Source organism: Streptopelia decaocto, assembly GCF_964273445.1.
Source record: "Streptopelia decaocto genome assembly, chromosome: 3".
NCBI lineage: Eukaryota > Metazoa > Chordata > Aves > Columbiformes > Columbidae > Streptopelia > Streptopelia decaocto.
This window is the reverse complement of record NC_138656.1, coordinates 46,405,152-46,430,867: the sequence shown is the minus strand read 5'-3', so window position 1 is coordinate 46,430,867 and position 25,716 is coordinate 46,405,152. Positions and strand designations below refer to the sequence as shown.

The 25,716-nt window shown below is 38.0% G+C and overlaps 1 protein-coding gene across 10 annotated transcripts in view; it reads left to right on the top strand.

Moving 5' to 3' along the window:
* SMOC2 (SPARC related modular calcium binding 2) overlaps positions 1–25,716 on the top strand; it is a 144,543-nt gene that overhangs the window by 23,255 nt on the left and 95,572 nt on the right. For all 10 annotated transcript variants that reach the window (XM_082048049.1, XM_082048051.1, XM_082048048.1 and 7 more), the window contains exon 2: positions 19,283–19,454. In XM_082048049.1, the coding sequence (XP_081904175.1) occupies positions 19,283–19,454 (172 nt within the window). The remainder of the gene's footprint in view (positions 1–19,282; positions 19,455–25,716) is intronic.

The window sequence follows — 25,716 nt, the reverse complement described above, 5'->3', positions numbered from 1 at the left end:
GGTCTTCTGAGTTTAACAGGTAGCTACCTTGTATCAGATTCTTTTTCACGCAGATGGACTATTCCACTTCACTGGTATGGTTTTGCCAATGGTACACTGACAGTTTGGGAAAAACTGTGATTTGTGCCCATCAGTCACAAACATAACTGGGACTCCAGTTCCCTGGTCCTCTGAGCCACAATAAAAGACCATAGACATTTTTGTTCAGTCAGTTACTGTTAGTGTGTGAATTAATCACTATCGTTTTATTCACACAAAAGCAATTGAGAGCTTGTGCCAGGGTGAACAATCATTGCAGACATGGTTGGGTTTTTGTAATGAATGCTTATCACATATAAATGTAGAAAGAAAATTCCAGGCAGCCAGAAGTCAGAAAAATCAAAATCAAGTACTTCCAGGAGCCTGTGTTTTATCTATGTGTATTCTCTTAAGATAAAGCTGGGCTGACAAAGGATGGCCTGATCTTCTTGGAAACGGCTGACATTTTCCCACTTATTTCAGTATTGACTTTTTAATCAAGCTCCAAGGGTTATTTGCAGCTGTGAATCAAATATAGGTGAATTTTCCTAGTCCTGCCTAATGGAAACAGTTATTTCCTACTTTCTAACTACCTGTTTAAAGAAAGATACTGATAATTAATGCAATTTCCTGAACTCACTTTCTGGGTAAAACAATACCTATCCTCCCTGCTTGCATAGTAAACAACCTGTTCTTTACTGGAACTGAACTACAACACACCTAAGTCACTCAAAAAACCTAAGTTTTCTATAAATCTGGCTTTTAAAGCTCTTCTTGTATTTAATATGAGAAATGCAGTCTGAGCAGTAGTAAAATGAATTTCCCAAGCACTTGCTTGACAATGTGACCTTGATACACTTCAACTGAAATAGTTCAATCCCCAAATCTTTCCAAGCTCTGGGGTTTTTGGGGAGGTGCTCAAAAAGGCTACTGTAGCAAGGCATATGCTTTGTATTAAACAAACAAAATATTCTGATTTCACATGTAAGCTAATTCTGAAGAGGTAAATAAATATGGAGATGCATGCATAAACAGACTGATGTATCTAAATCCTGTATTTAAACAAACCCACTGAAACAGTCTTCCCAACTTGTGAAAGCATTGTGTTTGTTGCTACAAAAGCAAACAAAACCTTCTGGATGTGACAGGTGTTGCAGTGTGGATAACTCTGGGGCACTGGACTTAATTTATGCATGTTTGGAAACAAAGAGAGCTTTGGTAGTTTTCTTCTAATAAATGGTGTCACTGATATGAAGACTGAAGAAACTGTATTTCTGTTCACTGTCTTCATGTTTAGTGCTCAGATGACAATAGCAGATTTTGATTTTGATTACCTGATTTTGATTAAAATACATAGTTTTGCCACAGTTTTGTTTGGGAAATCTATGAGAATGGTATAAGTGGCTGGGTGGGAGCAAGTGAGTAGGGTATTATCACATTTGGAAAAGATGAAAGAAGGTTTAGTTGTAAAAACATTGCATTGAGAAAAAGGCTGGCATCTAGTAACCATAAGTACTAATATCCAGCATAGAGCTTGAATTTTGCATTTTTGTTCTTCATTACTGCTTACTGAAGAAAGGGATCTGAAGCTGTCTAACTACATTATTATGAAAACGCTTTAAATTACTGGTTTATAATAGCTCAGGGTGAAAGGGGAAATGAAGGCTTATTCTGCATATTCTCTATATTTCTGAATTGTCAGCTTGGTTGGCAGCATATACCATCTCTGAAAGAAAACATCTGTTGCTGTTGCCAGTAGACCTTTAAATTAATTTGAAAGTACTTTCTCAAACCTGGGATTCCCAGCCTAGACTTTAGGAAAGAAGCCTCTTTCCCACAACTAACCGCATAGTTGATATATTTTGGTTTGGATACTGATTCTCAAGAGTGGGAAGATGAGTTCATTTTATTACTGGGTTAATTACTTCTTGTACAACCAGTTTCAGGATATTAATTTTAAAAATGCGTATTTTCAAATTCAGAAAAATATTAGTGAAGGAAGTATTAAGTATGTGCATATTAACGGCTGGGTAACTTCTGTTCTCTTTAATACTTACAAGTAAATCCTGGAAATCCATCTGATAAACTACCTTTCTTTCTGATGGCTCAATCTTGTTTCTTGTTTGAATTTTTCTAACTTCAGATTCACATTACTGGATTTTTGTCTTTGCTGGAAGTTAAGGTAGACCCCTTGAATGAGAAAGGTTTTTTGCTTGTTTAATACTTTCTGTAATTTTTGTCTGCATTTCAAAAGTTTTCAGATAGATAAGTTCTGCTTTCTAATGTGTAAGTGATCAATGGCATGTCCTGTGGAAGGAAATAAGATTGTTGAAGTTAATGCCACTAACAGAGTTCAATCCCTCCCACAAATACTTGAGCTAGGAAACAGCTGAGGTTGATGGATAATCATCGTAGAAATGGACCTCTAACTTTAAGCAGAAACTAGTTTTGGAGCTGTAACAATTTTTTTTTTTTTTTTGTACTGGAAATTGTTGAGTTATCTTGTAGCTGTCCCTACTACTTAACTGTGTAGTAAGTTCTTCTAATTATCACATATTTGCTGATACAGCAAATTACTGTTCATGTCTGAGTCATGGACAATGGAAATTATAATTTCAATGGAACATCAAGTTGACACTTGCCTGTTAACATGTTTATTTTCCATGTTTCTCTTTTGTTCTAGATCAGTACACATTACTGTTCATATTCCACAACTTAATTTATCAGTTACCACAAAGCCTGTAAAAAACAAAGTAGGTGCTGATCTGTTCAGTATGATATATTTGTTAAAATCACAGCAAATTGTGAATTGCTACAATTTATATAGACAAAGGTCTGAATCAAAATCTTGGATCTAAAACACACCAAGCTTGAGGAGGATTTGGATTCAGATCTAAACTCTGTGGTTTGGGTTTTTCTTTAACCACATGGTGTTACAAACATCTATTTCATGTGTCTAAACTGTCCCAGCTGTGCACAGTATTTCCTTGAACACATTGGACTTATTTTTACACAGATGTAAATCAGGAGTAACTTTGCTAAAGTCAATGCAACTGGTGCCAGTAAATAATAAGCAAGGAAAGATCTGTGCTTTCCATATGACGTCTCTGTATGCTAGTAGTATAAAAATGAAATGTATTCTTTGCATCAGCTTTTTGAAAGAATATGTCTTCACATGTGTGTGAACATCTTGCAGACATGCTAGCAAACACAAAATATAAGGGAGTTGGAATGGCAGCTGTCTAAAATGGCCATTTGAGACCTGTCTTTTAAGATAGGCCTCTAGTGCCACTGCTGTATCCTCCTTGCTGTCTTCCCCCACCTCGCTGGTTTTTACCACCCATGCCATCTCTTTACACGTACTGTAGCCGTGTCTTGTTGCACCCTGACAGGACATTGGATTTGTCATTGTGCTGTTTGCCTCTCACCTTTAAGGCTGTCACTCATCATCAGTTAGGAACCAACATTACAGAAGTATTTGAGGTAAAGAGAATATTAGAGCTGAATCAAGTGTTGATTTCCACTCCGGCTTTCCCTGTTGAATTACATAAAGGTTTCAAGTGAACTTTGAACTGTAAAGAAACCTAGCCTTTTCTTTAGGTTAGGCAGGGCTTGCAAAAGTCTTGTGTTTTTGTGTCTGTCATCCCTTGCCCCCTTCATTATTTTTGTATGCATATACTGTTCCAGATTAAAGTGTGGCTTTTCTTCTGGTATTTCTGGGCCTGGCTAGAAGCAGGAACTCCTGGAAGCATTGCTGCAGAATCCTTTTTTGAGTGGTCCTCTGTAGTTTTCCAGGCTTGCTGAATCTAATCTTTGTGAGTTTTCAGACTCACACTGGATGAAAATAAATTCCTATTCCTTTAATTGCATCTTTATTTGGATGCAAATGGTATTTTCCTGTTTCATCAAAGGAGAGGGCTTGACTTCTCTGTCCTAGTAAAAGTGATCTGACTTGTAGCATATTATGACAGCAAGGAGAAACTGCCTTACAGATTTTTATTTTTCAAAGATGATATGTGGTCTCTGCACAGCTACAATTCTCCCGGAGGAAGATGGTCAGACTTCTCACTGGGAGTTGTTAATTTTTACCTCTTCTAGCCAAGAACAATATAAAACAGGGCAAATCAAATGTAAGACACATTCAGTGACCAGTTTAGTAATACTTAGCATGAAAATATAATCCACTAAGGGAGCAAGAGAGAAAACAGTGAGGCCCATGAAATGTCACATTGCATGTTCTATCAGACAGAAGAAACCGGTACTTCAGATAGGTCTGGGCCAGTAATAAAACAGAGTGCAAGAAGATGATTAGATCTGCAAGCCTGTCTTCACCAAAGGCTTGGGTCTTGGCTAAGGAACATACAAATCCTAACACCTCCTTTTAAGTTGCCATTCATCATAGACTGGTTCCCCTTGAGAACAGCAATATTTCAGATATTCGAACATATCTATTTATACTGTGCCAGAATACAACTACAAAAGAGTTCGGATTACATGTTGCACATAAACAAAAGCAGAGCTAAACTAGGGAAAACTTGAAGGTAAAAGGCAACCTACGGGGTGATTGTGGAAACTCATACAACCCTAAAACTTTAAAGCTACATGCTGTTATAGTGGTTTAAAATGGTTTGTGTTCTCTCCCATAGATAACTAAAGCAATTCAAGTTAGGGCTTAAAGGTTTAAATTGGAAGACTGTTAATTGCTGAGAACCATGTTTCCTGCATACTTATCACTGACATTCTCTACTGGAATTTTATGTATGCTTAACAGTAGATAACTTCTGCAATCCATCTCTTTTCTGTTGGTGGCACCAAGTCACCTGGTCCTTTATCTGGAGTTCAAGATTCAGCCTAAAAACTCACATTTGTCTGTACTACTTCAGCAGGAATTGTTAGATATAGTCTCAAAATCCACTGTTTATATTTATTCACCAGATTTTTCTTCATTTTTTAAAGAGTCCTCTGTCGCTTCCAGAGTTTAAGTTTTAATATTTTCTGAGTGGGACTTTACTATAAGCAAAAACCAAGATTTTAATTGTGTTCTTGTGCAGGGTTATGTCAGCCTTGCTGGAAGAGTGTGGGATATCTCTTGATGAAGAAGAATTTTAGGCTTAGAAATAGGAAGAGGAAAGAATAATGTTTGGTAACAGGCAATAACACTTTATGAAGCTGTGTATGCAATAAAGCTACCATTGGAAAAATGCTGGATTTGTCTATTGTTTCTTTGGGTGTTCTGTACATGTGAAAACATAATATTATGTTTCATTTCCATCTGTACAAGGTTGTTATGTTTTTGAGTTCAGGAGAAAGGAATCATATGATAAATGGAATTAACCACGCCTCCTTGTATTTGCCTTTTCTCAAAGGTTAGGACTGGAACACTGTTGCAAGAAGCCAAACTTTGACTGGACTTACTAAAGCAGTAAGAGTGAGCTGTTCTTTATCATATTAATTTCAGTTGACTAATGTCATTTCACCTCCCAAAACCAATGATGGTTGGTTAAGATCACATCCAAACCAGTCATAAGTTACCAATGAATCAGTAACAGAAAATTTTGGGCTGGTATACAAAAACATCTCTTGCTCCATATTTAGTTAACTTGGATCCTCTTGTGGTTCAACAATATTTTACAGAAACAAAACATTCTCAGCTTCAAGCAGAGTCCAGTTTCCTTAATAAAACTTTCAGTGCAAGGACGGTAAAGAGTTTAGTCAATTCACAGCTGCATTCCACTTAGAGCAGCTAACAGACATACATCTTCCATACTCTATGTTCAAGGCTTTCCACTGTGATTTATTTTGGTTATCTGATAGATGTTGTGATATTAAAAGCATGGTACGCAGCAGATAAATCATGAGACCAGCTCCTTGTTCTGCTTTTCCAATTGAGAGAAGAAAAGATTCAAGTATTTGGGTATGGAAGCCATGTTAAGGGACATATCACTCTTGGCTGGAGTATTTACTACTTTTCTCAGGTAAACTTGTAATTCAGTTGAAATATTGCCTTTGAGAAGCACCATGGTACAGCTTTTAGGCAAATTGGTGGTAAAAAACCATGTTTAGAAAAACCTTGAAAAACACACCTCTGCCTTAACAGTAACAGTTTCCTATAGAAAAATTAATGTATCACACCTGTTTTGATGGATATGTTTACAATTCTGTCATTGTTATTTTGGTTTTTGTTTGTTCGCTTGCTGTTCTTTTAATGAAAGAATATTGTAGGTATGTACCTCCTACAATCTGTGTTATTGCTTTCTTCTATTTCTCTAGGCTCAGAAGTGGCAAACTGTGTGAGACCTTGAATTCAGGATGTGCCCTGAAAGCTAAAAAAACAATTGGTACCACACTGTTTTTCAAAACTTGAGAGAATTAATGGTCTTCAGAGCCAAAACAACTCAGCCCATGCTTTTGCCTTGGAACATCATCCTAGAACCCATTAAAAATGACCTTCAGCAAAGATTTTTTAAATGGAAACAAAGAGGGTCATAATCTGTTTACAAAACATTCTCAAATGTTTTTAACAAAAAAATCCACATGTGAGTTTTGACGGATTCATACAATTTCTCTTGCTGTGTCCTTACTTTGTTAATAAGCCGGACCTTTTTCAGCCATGACTAAATCTTTTTGTAGGAAAGAACTTTTGGAAAGATGAGGCATGTGGTTAGAAAACAGGAATGAGTTCTTGGAGACTTGGGTTTAATTCCCAGTATTGCCACAGACTTCCTCTGTGACTTTGGATAAGCCACCACATCTCTGTGACTAAATTTACTGGCTGTAAAATGATGCTAGTGGAATTTCTCTTCTTCAGAGACAAATTGTGAGGAGAATGTTTCTAAAATGTGTGAATCCACAAGAAGTATTTAAAAGCATGTCCATTTTCTATGGACTGCCTCAATAACGGGAAAATGCCACAAAGTAATTGGAGTCATTTGTATCAGCAATCTGCGGTACTTTGGCTCCTCTTTCTGTTAGACAGCTTCACAGCTGAGCATACTTCCTTACCTGGGAGAATGAGTCCAAGCCAGTGACAGCAAACCCATGGCAAATGTGTTGAAATAGAGTAAACTATTGAATAAGTTGCGCCTGGAAAAATCCCCTTGTTCATCTAGTCCAAGTGATATTAATGGCTGAATATGTTGAGATTGACATCTGTCTTTTTATCCAGATTGCTTTTTAATATCGTCAAGCACTGTCCACAGAGCATCAGTAGCCTGTGGTGGGCAGCTTGTAATTCTGCTTAGGTGCTTGGCCAACCTCTTCCTAGAAGGAAGGGAGATGAATGAGCAATTATTCTTAGGCCTGTCATGTCATGCTCCTTTTCCTTAGGCAACAGCCTACGGGGAGCTGAGAATGCCTTAGCGACTGCTGTGGCATCTAACCTTCCTCATCTCTGTGAGACAGAGGACAGGGAGCAAAGTTTAAGCCTTTTTTTTTAAATGGCTTCACTATTTCTTCTCTTCCTCCCTTGTCAATTAATTTTGGTCAAACTTAGACATCTCACTGCTGGCTTTCTAGGCCACTGCACACAACAGAGAAACAAAGCTGTGGCAGTGGTTGTTCTGATTGAGCTCACAAGCACTAAAAGACAGAATATGATTTTCAAGAGCCAGGTCCCAGACTCCAAGAAAGACAACAACTTGTACACAGGGGAGGAAGAGGATGTGGAACTGGTGGGATGGGTATGTCTGTTAGAAGACGATGGGTTCTGTTAAAATGAAATACCCATTCTTTAGAGCTCTGGTACTTTTATCTATTGTATTTTCAAAGTACTTGGAAGAGTTTCCTTATCGCTAATAGAGAGTATCGTGACTTCATTAATTGTGTAAGAATTGGTTTTGAATGCATCCCATTTCAAAAATGGGACTAATGGTTTGAACTGCTGGTACAACGATTCTTTAACATGCTCTAGAATTGCTGGGTAATCTTTTAGGACAGATTTAAAAGTTACTGGCCAAGTGGTATGTAGAAGGCAAAGAACAAAAAGGAAATTGCGTTCTGCTACAAAGAAAACAGAAGCCACTTAAAATGTGACACCGAACTTGGAAAAAATATTTTTTATTCTGGTAAATTTCCTGGTTTAGATCATGGTTTGTTGATTCCTCCTACTCTCTTCTAGATACATACAAAATTTTGTTTTTCATATTCAAGGTTTTTTTTTTTGCTAATGTCCCCATAATGATTAGAAAAAAATGGCTTCCTAATGACTTTTTTCCTTGGAAAACAATGGTTTAAATTAAAGGAAAAATGTTTTTGCCTAACATACAAACAAACATACAAGAGTTCCATAAAATCCCAAAGCTGGGAGGAAGTAGAACTGCCAGTGGTTTGGGAAAACCACAGCCAGGTTCTTGTGTCCTTATGGAAAGTGTTTTTTTCTCATTAGACTCGCTTGTTAAACCCTTGTATATTCCAAATGTGTACTATTTAACTGTTCGCTTTTAGCATGATTTCTTCTTTTTAAAGATGTCAGTATTTAAACCTAACAGCATATTGTTTTAAGATCAACAGTTTAGCAAGAGCAAAATCTGCCACCCAGACTCAGCTGACTGCCTTCCTTCCAAAACACTTTGTTTTGAAGAAGCTGATGGCAGTGATAAATGTAAGAGAGTTAGAGCTCTGCAGTTATTGTCAGCAAGTTAGCTTTATGGGCTGGGTATTAGACCTTTGATGTCTTATTGAGTTTCTGCCCTGCATGAATCAGTTTCTTACTTGATTTAAATTATAAAAAGAAATGCTCTGTTGTGATATTGTCTCATGCTGTGTCTTCGTCATTTGAGATGCCCTCCATGTTCTTTAGTTCCCCAGGAAGAGAAGGCAACCAGCCATATGGAGAGTGGCCAGTTGCTTGCTGATCATGATAGGCATTAAATAGAGCTGCATAGAAAATCAGATATAGAAAAGCCTTGTTTAGCTGAGCCTTTCTGTCCCCCCACAAAAGGAGATTGTTTCCTGCAAGTCTGTAACGCAACATCCAGTACCGTTTCACTTTAGCTTTTGAGGAGGTCCCCCTATTCCTTTATTAAATTATTTATTTTTCCCTGAGCTTATACTGAAGTTGTCCTTTTGCCACCCCCCGATGTAATTGTTGCTGGACTCCTATGGAAAGCTGGTCACTGCTTGGGAATGTGGTGAGAAGAAAGCAGAGGGGAGCTGGGGAAAAGGTTTCCCTCTTGTTATTCCAGGGAACAATAAGGATGGCAATACCTTGCCCTGGAGATGATTCTTTGAGACCATGTAGAAGCTCATTTTTGGGGTTTTGCATGTCCTATGTGCTGTACCAGTGGATGAAGAGGCTTCTGGCCATTGTGACAGAGGTGCAACCTAATGCTTCTTATTTTGAGTTATAGGTCATTGCTCTTATTTGTATTGTTTTAAGCTACCTCAGACATTTTAAGGGTATGTGTTGATGTTCTTTAATCCTAAAATAAAATCCTCGCATATAGAAATGTTGATATGGCTTAGATTTTATTTGCATTTTAGAATAGCTTTTCAACATCTTAGAAACCAAAATATTTTTCATGTGAGCTGCCACAAGATCAAAATATAAAATGTGTCTATTTTCCCAAATCATAGCTGAGGTTATTAAAGACACCAACCAAGCAGATTAGCTATGTGTGAGGAAATTGGCTCACAGGATGGTCATGCTAGCCCACTTGTATTCTGAAAGTTGGGTCAATACTCATGAAAAGCTTAAGTAAACTAGAGGATAATTCAATACATAGACAATGCATCCCACTGTTTCTCTGTTTATTTTCTCCCTGTGTGTCTTCTGGCAAGTGAGAAGAAACACTATAAATGACAGCAACCCGCCAAAGAAAAGATTATGAATAACAATACCACAAAAATGAAGGGCATAAAGTTACCAGTGACTTGGGAAAAATGCAGAACACTGGACACATGACACATCTTAAAACTAGGGGATTGCAGTACATGCAGAACAGAACACCTTTCAAATTAGAAACTCTTTCCATTTGAGTTTCAGTATAAATTTATGGTAGATTGTTTTGTCTCTGGTCACCCAAGATCTGTTTATCTGTAGGTGCTTTTTGACTTTGTTGAACCCCTATGCTTCACTAATAGTACTCCAAAACCAAAAGAAGTAATGCTGCTAGACACAGAGAAAGAAACACTATGTATTTACTGAAGAAATAAAAAGGCTGAGATCTCTCTAATTAGCAGTTGTACATATATACAAAGGACACCACCTTCCTGATAGGAGTTGTAATTTTTTTTTTACCACATTTTTAACAGTGTTGCTTTCAGCACTGTACTTACAAATGTGGTACTTTCCATTTCAATCTACGGTTCAATTTTCAGGCCACACATACAGCAAGCTGATATCCTAAGTTTGGATACAATTTAACTTTTTGATGGTGCAAAATGAAATAAACCACCTATATTAAACTGGAGTTCAAAATAACTATAATAAAAATCACTGGATGATTTTTTTGATCACTAAAAATCTGAGTAAACTATTTTTGTAAGGAAAAAACTTGTAGTCTATTTGTTGTTGCTGTTGTGCACTTTTATTACTTCTAAATACCTACAGTATTAAATGTGTGGACTGTTTTCATCTATAATGAATACACCAGCCTCAGTTTGCAAAAATGTGTGGTTTTGTGAAATATGGAGGGCTCTTAATCTTACAAGTGAATTAATGTAGTCAGATAATGGGTGTTTTAGTGTCACTGACAGTGTTTATTGTGTCTTGAAAATTAAGACTGTTAGTTCATTTTCAGCTATATGGGGTCAATGCCAACAAATCGTTCATACATTGTTTCGGATGCTTAGACTTTGCAGCTTCTGGCATCACTCATTTGGTGTGAGTGCTCTGTGTTTCCAAAGACTATACTGTAGGAGTATTCAAATGAATCAGTGAAAGGTCCTTCTGAAAGGGTAGTTTACTGGGGCTGAGTGCTACTCAATAGGAGCCCAAACCCTCTCCTATTGAAGTCTGTGTATTTACCTTAGTAGGGATGGAACCAGATCCTAGAATTAAGCTATTCAAGAGAATAACCCTTCAAGAGGTATGATTGCACTACCTTGAAGTTTCTTTTCAAGACAAAGCCAAATAGAGAGAAAAAGAAGATTTGGACCCCTTGTTCTTGTAGCGTTTAATCAGATTTCCTGATATACTAAGAATGCTTAAATGGCACAGAATGCTCTTTTGCTGTAACTTCCCGTATGCCTCCAGAGAACAAAGCAATTAAGTTCATTTTTGATCAAAAATATAATAAATAGAAGAAAAATATGCTCAGCTGGCACTTTTGAACCCCTTACAGAGTCCATTCCCTCCCTGCTTCCCAGTCCTTTTCTAAATTGGTTGTGGTTCCCTGCCTTCCCAGCTCCCAAAATAATCAGTCCATAGTAGATCAGAAATACTGAAATACTGTCATACCACCAAATCACCTGAAATCTGTTTAAGTTAGTGAGCTGATGGGAGGAACTATTTTTGTGGTACGGTAATGATAAAACTTGGGGTTGCATGTGTAATAGATTTATGTCCATCCTTTCTTCAAAGCAGGAAAGAACATGTGTCAGTCAGTTTGCTTCCATTTCAGCTCAGTCCTTCCTAGTTTACATGGTTGCACATGCTACTGTAATTTTGGTAGAGAGTCTCCAACAGCTCCACTGCCCTCCAGGCCCCGAGGGAGTAAAGCACAACACTGTTCTAATTGATAGGTAATTTGGAGCTGACTTTGGGTGCTGATCCTTAGAGTGTTTAAAAAAACCCAACCAATCAAAAACCAACCAAACAACAGCAACAAAAAACCCCAAGCAAACAACAAATAAAAAAAACAAAAAAGACCTAAACCCACCACCACAACAACTACAAAATACCAAAGAAAACTACGCCTCAACATACTGCTTGGTGAAACTGCATACTCTAGCTGTTTCTTTCAACCATCTTTGCTAAAGTTTCCCTGGAAAGAGGTATGATGTCTTAAGTTACACATGAAGAGTTTAATGAAATATAATGAGGCAAAGGGGGTGTGTCCGTGTTCAGAGGTATAAAAGGGTCCTTTTCAATAAAACAATGTCTCAGCTATAACAGAGACTGTTTTACTTCAGTGGCACAGTACAAGGCGAACAAATCTGTTAAAGATAGGTTAAGCACAGCAGTTATACAGAGTTGCCATTTTTAAGCTATCTTCTACTACTGTCCCAAACAACTCAATAGTAAGGATAAGGAGAACTCAGATTTTCCATATATTTCAATGCTAGGGTTGAGTGTTTTTCTGTGCCACTGGTATGAGAGCAGGATTTGTTTTCCTTCAATCTTTAGCAGAAGGGTAGTTTAATAAACATTGAAAAAATGAGTGATGTTTTAATAAAGCAGATTAACTGAGACAGACTAGCTGGTTAAAGTCTACTCTGAGGCAGACTGTAGCATGTTGATATTTAAACATCATTGCCTTTGTCTGAAATATACATGGGAATATGACTACATATTATGGTCTGCATGTATGGATATATATACACGATGGTGTATGTGTACACATGTACATATATACGCACACACAAATATATATTATTATTGTCTAACTCATTTCCCATTGTAGCTGAACCTGGAGGAAGCAAGCTATTCCTAGCTTGGACATTTCCACATCTGCCCTTCAGACAGCTATCAGACAGAAACAGCATGGCTACATAAATCACTGAAAATCAGCACATTTTTCAACAGCACAAAACCCTAAGCACAGAGCCACTTTAGAGCATGTTGCTCCATAGTTTGTTCAGAGATCTCCCATGCCAGCAGCAGGGAAGTCAGACCATTCTGCTCAACATCTTACAGTAACCAGATGCAGGATAAAGAAATTCCCTTTCAAAGCTATAGCCTGCACTAGGCTTTTACAAGCAAAGCAGTGATGTTGAGCATCCATCTTTTCTCTTCTGTTTGTTCTTCAGTCCTTTTTGGCCCTGAGGCCCCCAAGACAAATTCTCCTTCTCCTGTTTTGCAAGCAGACTTGAACTTCATTTTAGATTCTGAAGCAGTAGTTTTTACTTGGTCAAAGGGAAAGTATATCAGTTATAAAGGGTCCACAAAAAGTAACAGAATAAAAACCAGTTTTCAGTATGTTTAAACACATACTGTCAGTGGAAGGTATATAGGTTCAGAAGAAATTGAAGGGGTCTATAAATTGAAGAAGGATTGAAAACCTCTTATGAAGAATCCAAATCCATGAACTTGAGGGTCTTTTCCTAGTGCACAGACTCCAACCTGATCTTGCAGAATAGAATGGAGTTTCTCTCCACAGGCAGAAAAGCAGCAGTTTCTGGGTCTTCAGCTGTAGTAGGAAAATTTGTATTAGGGCAAAGCAAAAATAGGTTTAGCATGGTTAGGAGCTATACTTGTGTGCAGCCTGTTTTTGTTAAGGAGGTCTCTACAGGACTGCAAGCAAGCTTTCTTAGAGTTAAGCCGGCCCAAATTAAAAAATAAAGAATTGAAAAAAGAAGTTGGGGAACAGTCCTCTGCCTTGCTCAGATTAGTTAGACAGTGGCCTCTGACCAAAGACAATCCACAGCTGTGCACTGTGTTGTGAAATGTGGAGCAGAGCATTTCCCATTACTGTTTAACAGGCTCTGAGTCAGATTCAGTAACTAATCTTTACACCCCAGCCTCTGTCATCAGCTTTTCCTCCAATGGAGAGAGATTCCTGCTCTACCCATGACCAGATTGTAACACTCGTCTCAGCTCTTCTGCTTTCTTGCACTGGTAGTTTGGTTTGTAGATGTATACAGTTGTTTACTATTTTGCACTATTTTTCTCCCAGTATACTCTGTGATCTGTTTGGTGGAAAGAGACTTACTCTGCGCAGTGGGATGCCAGATTTTTGCACTGGAAATCCACTGATGTGTATGTGACCAGTTTCATCTGAAGACCTTTTCTGTCCTAGTGGTGCTCTGATGGCAGGATGTAGATCAGAGGGAGTGACACTGAATCCCTGCGTAAGAGTCGATAGTGCAAGGTAAAGAGAAGCGTTCTGCCATAGCAGTGAACAAGTTTATGAGCATGTTATCTTGATAAATGGTTTAACAGCACAGTAAAGAAACCATGGAATGCCTGCTCTTGGGGTACTGGAAAAACTTTCCCATCGACTGCAACATGCTACTTGTGGTTGGGGAAATAAGCACCCTGACTGTCCACAGAAACAGATGTGGGACCAGTGAAAAGAACAAAGCTGAATGATAAAGCAGAACAGAAAATAGAGTAAAAATAATTTTCTCCAGCATAAGTAAAGTTTCAGGTATCTGCTACTTCATACTCTGACAATTCTAGTGTTAGCAAACTCCAGTAACAGAGGGATGAAAGATCACTGGGACTTCTGGTGCTACAGGGGGGCACATGTCAACCAGTATTAAAAGCCTTTGGTGTGCAAGATGTGAAACAAAATACTGGAACTCCATGGTGCATGAAACATGACAGTAAATAATATTTTATCAATGTTTGCTTCTGTCAAGTGGATACATGCAGTTTATAGTGACTTTTGGTTTTATTAACTGAGGTAAACTTAATAATTAATATTTTTTCTGGTATATTCCCATTCATCTTCTCAGAGAAGATGAGAATTTAAAGCAGTGCCTTTGTATTGAATAGTAGATACCTTGGAAATTGGGTGTTGTAAAGTATAATGCTTTGGAAAGGCTGAAATGAATTTGATACTGTATATATATATTTTTTTTTTTAAGAATGTAAAGAAGATCAGTTAAAGCAGCTCCAGTTGAGGAGTCATGCCTGTTAATCTGTAGCATAAGCTCCAATTTGTACTCAAAACCAATTTTCTGAAACTTGACTAGGCTGGTTTCTGTGTTGCTAGGGGCAGGAACACCTTTCTGTTAAAAGTGGTTTGCTTTTTAATAAGGTTTAACCATAATTGTCCAGTTTTTGTTCCACCTCAGGTTGCTCAGCTATTGTTGGCTTAATCTCAGTTGCTACCAGCATTAAACAAAAAATGCTGCTTTAAACTTGCCTTTCAGTGAATCACATGTTTTTACAATAGCAGATTTGTTTGTTAAATGAACTTAAAGACAGAAATAGATGACCCAGTATTCAGGGTGAATCACCTTCTGGTCCATCTAGAATAATCTTTCTCTTTCTCTAAACTGTTCTTTTTTAATCAAAAGATATATTTTCTTAGTAAAGTACAGCTCTAAGATGTGCATCAGTAGGACCCCAGTTTTTGTCTCACTGACTCTGCTTGTTTCTCTTTATACAAACAGTGAAGCCCATGAGAAACCCCATAGTCCTTGCTTATTTCAGCATTTCTACCACTCTACTCTGCACTGGTGTGGCCTCATCTGGAGCACTGTATGCAGTTCTGGGTGCCACAGCATAAAAATGGTATAAAGCTATTAGAGAGCATCCAGAAGAGGGCTATGAAGTTGGTGAAGGGTTTTGAGAGGAAGCTGTATGGGTAGCAGCTGAAGTCACTTGGTTTGTTCAGCCTGGAGAAGATGAGACTGAGAGGAGACCTCATCATGGTCTACAGCTTTCTCACGAGGGGAGGAGGAGGGGCAGGCACCGAACTCTTCTCTTTAGTGACCAACAACAGAACCCAAGGGAATGGCAGGAAGATGTGCCAAGGGAGGTTTAGATCAGACATTAGGAAAAGGTTTTTCACCCGGAGGGTGGTAGAGCACTGGAACAGGCTCCCCAGGGAAGAGGTCACGGCTCCATGCCTGACAGTGTTCAAGAAGAGACTGAACAACGCCCTCAGACACATGGTGTGAACTGTGGGTTGTCATATGCAGGGACAGGAGTTGGACTCGATGATCCTTGTGGGTCCCTTCCAACTCAGGACATTCTATGATTCTATGATTAGTTTTGACATACTTGTCTATTCCTTTGGCTAAATGTGATTTGGATTTGTATCATCTTATGCTGCTGAGTAAAGAAGACAATGGAGTATCTTCCAAATGTAAATTGAATATTTTATTTTTTTTATAAGTATATTTGCTCGTCTCTCTTGTATGCTATCGTTTGTCACAGTTATTTGCCTTTTTTCCTTCCTGCTCTTAAATGCCTCAGTTACACTAGCTTGGTGGAAATTGTTTAAATGTACAACCCAAATTCTCCAGTGAGGTTTGGCTAACCAACAAGCTATTCAAGTGGTTTTGTCTCCCGGGTATGTCTTCATCCTCTGCTTTTCCAGGTTGCTTGAATATCCTTGAACCCATAATTTACCCTAATCTCCTCTAAGGCTTTGAAATAATAAAATACTTAAATAAAACTCTTTGGATAAATGCCCTTTAAAATATAACTTTATCTGTGAACTATCAAGCTCTCAAGGGAGCAGATTTTGTTTCTTGGATGAGTAAGGGGTTATTCTGTCCACTGTGTTACTGTGGTTTGTCCAGTGTGATCAGGAATGCCCATCTTAAATCCTGCAAAAACTCAAAAAAGATGAGGAAAGTCTGGAAGAAATCTGGGAGAGAGGCTAGACTGTTGCACTGTGTCATTTTTTTTCTAGTGCTGGGGTTCAGTTCCCTGATCTACCACATGATTTGCTGTGGGTCACAAAGCCTTCCTGTGCTTTTGAAAGATAATTCTCTGCTCAACAGGGATGTTGCTGAGCATAAATTAAAGGTGGCAAAGTGCCTAGCCTTTACAGAGGGGTAGTCTTATGCACACAGAGAGGCTGTACTCAGATCCTTACTTCACAAAATAGGAAGAGGGAGATCACTTGACTTGCTATTGGCAAATCCACAGGGGAAGTCTGGCAGAGCAGGGGATTGAGTTCGTTTTTTTCTGACGGAGGCCCCATGTGGTCAATTTTTCTGTGAGAAGTCCTTTCCACAGTCCTAGTTAGGCCTAAAGCTGGAGTCCTGCAGAAGCCTCCCAGGCAAGAAAGGGAGGCTTGGAGGAACTCACTGGGACCTCCTGCACTGCAGCTTATCAGGGCACCTGGTCAGGCCCTGGAGACCAACATAATTTGGAGGTGGGTCAGAGTAATGAAAGCCTGTCTTCATTATTGCTCATTTTGCAGGTAAAGGGAGATTACTTTAGTTTTCATCCCTTCCCACACAGTTCAGCTGATTATTGATTTGTGTCAGCAAAAAGGATCTTCAAAATAGCACTAAAGGGAGGGAGTGAAGGAACATCTCTTCCCCACTTCTAGAGCTCTATAGCTAAATTCCAGGAATAAAGGTTTTGGGGTTTTGTGTAATTTGTGAATAATTTGCTTCTGAAGCTTATTATGTTACTGTGCCACTAAAACATAAAAATTCTGGTCAAAATCCAACCACATGACTATTATTTTAAAGTGATACCTTTGAGATTGTCTCTCCCTTTTCAGGCGTAGTCTCCAGAAAGGCATCTGTGTTTCCTCATGTAAAGTGGTAGGAAATGCAAATAGACCACAGTTCAAGTATGAAGATTACAGAGATTTATGACTATCTTTATACTTTTTTTTTTTTGGTGTGTAATAGCATGCAGGGAAACGATATTTAGCAAATGTTTTCTGAATTGTGTAGCTTGTGCTACTCTTTCCTGCTCAAATACTACTTTTTGTCCTTTTTTTTTTTTTTCCTTGAAACTTACCTCCTAGCAGTCTCAGTTTCTAATCTGAAGTTCAAAATTTTCTGTACCTAGGTTTTATGATGATGAAGTAGCACCAATGAAACCAGTACTTCAGCTGGATTAACACCTTTTTTTTCAGGTCCCTACTAATGCTTAGGAGAATAATTATCTCTGGTAGCTATATGCCTTGCTTAATGTTGTGCTTATTCAGAAACAGCAGAATGACAGAGAAATTTATCTGAGGACTGAGTTCACCTTGTGCCTAGTTCCCACTTTCCAGGAGCTTGGAAGATAAAGTACTGTCTTTGGTTTTGACTGGCATGCAGCAACATCAGAACAGATTCGTTTTTTGGCAGCACGTTTCTGGGTGAGCAGCTCCTGCTTTTCACAGTGCCAAGGATGATGCCAAACTCATCAGCTGTGCCTGAGGTCTTGGGGGTGGAGGGATGAACAGTTAGATCGGTTTTGGTGTGGCTTTGTGGCAGAAGTAGAAAGGGGAGCATCTGTGGATATTCGTAATGGGAACAACATAAATTACTTCTGTCAGCCTATATCCATGCATTTTCTTCTGGAGGAGATGAGATTGAATTTCTGATAAAGGGAGAATGGGTAGTACAATGGGCAGAACTGACAGGGTTTGAGTAGCAAGGGCCTTGCACATCTCTCCAGTGTGAGAGAACTGCCTTGTGCCAGTTCAAAAAAACCCACTGTATACCACAGGTTACCCACATTGGCATAAGGACAGCCCCCTGGGACTGTGACCCATGGGTGAACTACACTGGGGCAGGGACACACCTAGAGGGATTTCAGCTATGGAAAATCCATGCCAGGGCTCAGAAAATGCTCAAAACAGGAGTCACAAGTTTTTATTGGTTGGTAACAAATGAAAAAAAGTTATCTAACTCAAGTCTCTTCTGCACACAGCACACAGCCTGGCTCAGATTTTGTCTTTCCTGCTCAGCCCTGATGGGGCACTTTGAAATGGCAGATGACTCCATTGTGTATGTTATAAGAATGATCTCACTGGAAAAACTGCAAGCTATAACATATCTCTCTTCAGTCTTGGCATCTACTTTTATAGGCAAGCATATGCATAAATACAAATATTTCTATAAAAGACATCTGAAATTTCTGTTTTGTTGAGGAGTCTTTAGATTTTGAATACAGACATTGCAAGAATAAATGATCTATTCTGTTTCATAAAGTGTTTCATAAGGTTCTCCTACCTTGTTCATTTTCTCTTCAGGCCTTTTTTACTGAGACTGGTTCAACATATTATGGTTATAATTTTAGATGAGTATTGATGTTAAAAATCCCATTGATCTTAGAATAGACTTTTTGGCTTGTTATTGTAGGCTAGTTAGTGCACAGCTAACAAAATAGACAAGTTTCCATTACCATCTCATTTTTGTTGTGAAGAACGTTTCTGCCATCACTGGTTTTGCTCTAAGACTCCAAGTTGCTGTTTTCAGCTTTGTAATGGTTGAAGGAGATTCAGAGAGTTCCTAATTGCAATAGTGGATTTAGTGTATGTTACAGAAATCTTGCAATCACTACCATTTCAAAGCAGCAGCCGAATAACCCCAGATATGATGAATTAACTATTATTTGAATAGGCTAAAAAAACAGAGCTTTCTTTTCAGTTTTGGGTAATATTTGCATGAGTTTCCTGGGAAAGGGGGTCACAGAGCAGTTTTTGCATGCCAATAGCATTCCTACAACACTAACTTTTTTTTTTTCTAGTTCCTGAGAGTGGACCAAGACAAAGACAGAGAATGCAGCCTGGACTGTGCAGGTTCCCCTCAGAAATCACTCTGTGCATCTGATGGAAGAACTTTTCTGTCCCGGTGTGAATTTCAACGAGCAAAATGCAAAGACCCTCAGCTGGAAATAGCCTACCGGGGCAACTGCAAAGGTGAGCAAATCAAAGTTTCTCTTGGTCATAGTGAAAAATAATGGACTTAAAGTAGTTTTTGAAAACATCTAAGTTTTGAAAACATCTAAGTACTGAAAACTAGGATTGCTCTACTTGAAGAGTTGTCTAAAAGTAAGTAGGTGGAAATCCATCCTGTTAATTCTGTAACAATAGGCTACAAAAAGGTAATCATCTTTATTCACCATCAAAAATATTACTCCCCCACCCATTTACACTACAGTAAGTCACTATTAAGGAAATTGTAAGATTAAGTCCTTTTTTCTGAAGGACTATGTTATTGTCAGGCTTGTAGTAGCTCTCAGGATTGTTATTCCCCATGGTTTCTTGCCTACTGCAGTTTGGTATTTTGAGATAGAGATGGTCAAATTCAGTCTTGTCTTTCGAAACTGTAATTATTTAGTTGGGCAGAAAAACAAAAGTTAAAAAGAAAAAAAAGAAGGATAGGACTGGGTACTGTTGTTTTGATTTGGTTTAAAATGTATTCTAATCCTCCAACATAAGTATGTACAAATTGTAGGATTTTTTTTTTTTTTTTTTACTTAACTGAAATTTGTGTAAACCCTGAAATAGTATCATTCTGAAATTCCCTGTAACAGTTTGTAATGCTATACCTACCTACATCATCCACTGTTTTACTTCTGTTTAGAGAAACTGTGCATAAGCAGCCCCAGCACTTCAGTTCCAATACTTACAAAGTATTTAATGTTACATCTTCAACTTTTAGAGTACCCTAGTGCTAGACAATGCAGTGCCTTACCGAAGTGTAGGGTGATTCCCAACACAATGATCTCCTTTTTAAAATATAAGAATAGCAGTGGCCATAAAGACTTTCCCTTTCTCTCTGTCCAAAAGACATGGGCAGAGGAAAGAAAACCCCAGGGACCACACCAATTCAACCTCTAGGAGGCAATTTTACACGTCATCTCTCTCCATTACCTTGAGCAAACCTCTAAAGCATCAAGACTGGTTCAAAGAGACATTCTGTCTCATCTTCTGCCTAGATGAAACACTATACTAATTCTTCAGCCCTTTCATAATAAGCCTTTGTATTAGCTGATGGATCTATTTACTTTTGCAAAAAAGGTTAACATAATGAAGCTACCTGAGCCAAAGCTTTTGTTACACTCATGAACGACAGAGAAAATTATTGTGCACTTTGTTCATTTTATACATTACAGCATTATACACTTTTATGAAAATCAGTTTCGCAGAACGTTTTTCATCTTACTGTATTGACAATGTCAGCTGCAAGAATTTTTTTCCATAAAGATACATTGAATTGCCCTACCAAAGGCATCCCCAGCAATGCTGGAAAATTTTTCTGTGGTCAACAACTACTATTTGGAGAAGTGCTCATTCGCTGTTTATTTATTAATGTGTAGTGTATCAGTACAGTTGTAGACTTGGAATTAGACACTTTAAGCAGCTTAGCGACTGCTAATAGCAAGTACACGTCATGCCCTCACTGATGAGACGCTTTTAATTTTTCAATTAAATGAATGTAAATATCACTCTAATGTTTAAATATTTTTCCTCTGATAGGCAATAGACACATGATTGCCAATAATATACTTGGTCAATATCAGCAAGAGACCACTGCTCTTTCAGTTTTACATTTTCATAATATTTCTTATTCAGTCAAAGCAGTCTTAAATCTTGAAGTGACCAACATATTTCTTCTTCCCATGTCTGAAATCATCAGAAATATTTCAAGCTGTGAGAACAAGATTTAGAAAAGAAAAAGAAGATTTGTTGGCCTAGCTGCAGTTTCAGTTTGAACATTGCTAGAGCTACTCTTGATAGTCTCATCAAATATTCTTCTGAAGAGCTAAGAAAGTCCTCAGATTAAGATGTCTTTTGAGGTAGTTGATTTTAAGTTGCAAAATTTGTTGTTGCAGGTGACGCTTAATCAAAGAGCACGAGGGTTGTTTTAGTAGGGCTAACCAAAAAGCAATGGTTCCATTCCAGGGCATCTTTCAAGGTTTCAAAATTTGTTTTAATTCCATGTTGGAATGAAAACAAATCCTTTTGGAAGTATTCATGTGTCACGCCAAAAATCAGAGCAAAACAACACATCAACACATTAAAACCTTGCTTTTGAATCAAATTTTGAGGTTGTTAATGAAAGAAAAAAAAAACAGTGAAAGAAACATGCATGTTTGCACATGGAAGTTGTGAAGGAACAAAAGAGATGATTCCTTGTATAGGATTCACAAATTTAAAACTGTCTTATATTCATCCATCATTGATCAGAAAATGCAGTCTTATGTTAGTTACTCTCTCCTCCTGTCTTCTTCTCAGGTAAAAATCCCTCTTCACTTCACAAAAATCTTGTCTGAAAATAAAAAACGTCCAGGTACCATTTTAATTAGTTGGATACATGGTGACCAGCTTTTTCTTCAGTTCAGTCTATTCACTAGAAATCTAAACACCTTGACAATTTATGTTGACAACCTTTTATAATAATTTTGAGTCTATCGTTTCTTGTTTATATATTCAGAAATGTGATTTCTTTTTACGTTCATAAGGGAGTTTGCATCACCACCAGATTGACAGCTGCTTTCTCTTCTTCTGAAAGTCAAATTTAGATTGACTGTCACCTATTCTCAACATTTGTCAGTTCTATTGACCTTTGGTAATTTAAATGTTAAAATTACAAAGGCACTGTTTGCTTTAAATATGCTTCCTTTCCTCTCTTAATTCAGGGGTCATTCACAGTGACAGCTCAGGTAATTCTGCATTGCAAAATAAACCATTTTTAGGGCATAGACCTTAAAGCTAAAATGACAGACAACAGTGTCAGCATTTATATATTTTTATTTTCTTTATTTCTTTATTTCCTGATGGTGGCTGTAGCAGAGACAGCTTAAACAAACGCCAAAATGAATGAACCTTGAACCTTCCTCTCAGTTCTGAAAAACTGTGCATCAAAATAGACTACTCTGATAGATGGCTTTTTTGAAGACCTTACAAAGTTTTATATTTCTATCCTTTTTTTTTTTTTCCTTTTCCATTTTTTTTTTTTTTTTCCCTGTCCACTTCCAGGCAGTGCTGGAATCCATTCCTAAGCTTGGAAATGCTATAAGAAGTTACAGTCTTATAAAATTTCTAGCCTACTTTTGCAATTTCAGAGATCTCTAATAATCTGTGTACACTGTAGATGAACAGCCACATTTTTTGACACTTTTCCAAACAAAATCTAAACTCTGAAGTTCTGGAGATTTGCCACCTGCTTGATGCAGACTTTTACTGTGCAAGAAGATTATGATCTTAATAAATAAATGTATGTTGGCAGCTGAGAGATATTATTTGTGTTAGGGTGGCTGTTCAAGTATCACCTGTGATAGGGATCCACTACACAAACACACGTGAATGCTTCACAGTAAATCTGGCCCAGCACAGCCAAAGAGACAAAATACATGAGAAGTGGAAATAAACATAATTGTTTTTAAGCTGCTCAGTAAGACACAGAGTCTATGGCAGTGCCAGGACACAGTATGACTGCCTAAACACTTAAGGTGGTAGAGAACTCCCTGTTGCACTTTGCATACAGGCCAGCTAGTGCTTTCCCAAGGACTGTATCTATGTGACTCAGGGGTTAGATGGGCCCACGACTGTTCCCAGTAGGCAACATGCACAGAGTCACCTTCTTAGAGGAGTTTAAGGTATTTCAACCTGACAACAGAGCCTATCTACTCTTACAGGACTGCCCTGGTATGCACCAGGGCACGTCTATTCCTATCACTAATACAAACTTGGGCACAACTCCTTTAACTCTTTGTTCCCTCCACAACAGAGGGTAAGGATGGGACTGGAGAGCTCTGGATGTCACAAAAGAAGGCTACAAAACCGAGCTTTTCATAATCTTTATCATTACATACAAAAAGTACAAGTTGAAGTTTCTTAGGAAAAAACCCCTTTAATTAATATCCCTGAATGATGCAGCTGCTATTATGGTTAGTGAGTGTTGCCCAGCCCTGTGGTTGCCTGCAGGGCCAGTAGCTACAGTTATACATCTAATGGTGATTTTACATGATTTGTTACAAGATACAGGTTGCTCTAAAAGGCTGTGCTTGTATGGAAAGAGAAATACACAAGATATTGGCTAAAAACATCTTCCCCAGGAGAAATGGGAGATGTATTGCCAATTGAGGATCTCCTTTATCTTATAAATGTAAGACTGAACGTCTGTCACAAGTCATGATAGATGAGACTACCTGAAACAGGTTTTTTTGGCTTTTTTTCATGAAGCATCTTGTACAACCCATTTGAAAAAGTCTGTTTTCTTTTTTTTGCTTTCTCTTCCTTCTGTAAGCGTTCAGAATTACTCTGCAACATTTAGTCTTATCACTGTAGAATGGCATTGTACAAAGAGCATTCAAATTTTCTATTGTGATGAAAAATTTGTGTTATGGGTACAAAAAAAAATGAGAGACTGTTTCAACACATTTCTGCAACTCCTATCAGTTTCCTCTATGGTAAAATCAATAGAAATCTTCTATCAGGTTTGCTACCCTATTTGTTCTGCACTACTGAACAATTTTTTTCCCCAGAATTTTGAAAATGTGAACTCATATTTTTCCTGCAGCAGTTTTCAAATAATGGTAAAGTTTCCAAGTATTTTTTCATGACAGTAAATAAAGTGTATTAAGTTTTAAACCTGAAATAATGATGCTGGGTGGAGGTGAGTGGGATTAGAGCTTTTTTTAAATGAAACTGTGCTTTTTTTTTTGACATGATGACCAGCTGTAGTCCTAGCTAGGTTACTGCAAGATTTTTCCAGTGGGATCAATTAAGGTTTTCATAGTTCAGAAGCCTTGAATAACTCCATTCCTCTTGGACAGCTTTTCATCTCCCATCTCAGCAACTTCTACTCCAGAGTAGAAAGTCTGCTAGCTGGTTGCATCTTGTTCAAAGAGAGCAATATCTGTGACAGCAGTGTCTAGTGGAAGTACCACAGTTTTTCTCTACTGGACCATCAAGTGAACAGTGACTAGTGGCCAGCAGCAGTTCAATTTGCAGTTCTGCTAATGGCGTAAGGATGACGTGGAACAGGTGACACTGTAGATCATCTGTGGTAGTTTCAATTTAAGCATTTATGCTCTTTATATGAATGTTTGCTGAGATTTAGGCAACTTGTCAGGAGGAAGATGAAGAGCATGTGTAATGCCTGTGACTGAATTTCAGATGTCTGTGGCTACTGAGAATGCTTCACCTGAAAAACAAAGCTTCTGTCTTCCATGGAGATGCCCCTCATAGAGTTAGTTAAGAGGAGCTCCTGTTGTTTTAACTAAAGTATGCCCTGAAAGTGGCCTGCAAGAATTATAGGATAATGCATTCAAAAATACCTTTCTTTTTTTTTCCTTCTTTTCTTCTTGAAGAAAAATTGTCAATCCCTGTAAAATTGTAGCTTCCAACTCACATAACATTTCCCTATTTCACTGTCAGCTTGTAGCAGCAACCTGGGTTTATAGGTAACTGTTAAACTGGATTTGGGACACAACTCTGAGTGGTCCATACTCAAAACAGCAGTGCAAGGAGCTTTACACAGAATGATATTTAAGTCGTGAGTGGCTTGGCATACAGTCTAGCCAGTCTAGCTGGCACTCAGAGTATGTATTCAGTGTTTGCAGAGGTGGCCCCGGCAGGACCTTGCTGCTTTGTGAGCACACCAAGGACAGTCATAGCACACAAGTGCTGTCATTGTTATTCTGTAACTATGTAGATCCCCTTTCTCCATTGGAAATTCTAGATAGCTCATGTTTAGCTTAATTCATTTATGGTATCTTAAAGAGCCTGGCTGTTTAGAAATGCCATTCTTTTATGGGCTATCATAGACATAACAAAAGGTACTATCTTCATTCTCACAATTCACATAAAGAACTGAAGCACATCAAAATATGAGTGGAATTTCCCATAAACAAGTATTTTACTATTTGCTATTTACTTGCCTTAAAGAGAGAAACAGCCACCATTTGTTTAATTAAAATGGGGCTTTAAGCAAAAGTGAAAATTTTCGCTCGTTTGAATTATTAGTGCAATGACTTAATGAATGAATTAAGGACATGCTTGAATGATTTGAGATGTTATGAATTAAGGTACATTTCTATCCTTGGATAAACATGCTTGTGTGATTTTCCCTGTGAAGAGACAGGACGACATCACTGGGCTCATAGATTAACCTTGTTCCCAAAATTCATGGAATCAAGCATCCTTTGGGCTAATGTTACTGTTGCCTCTT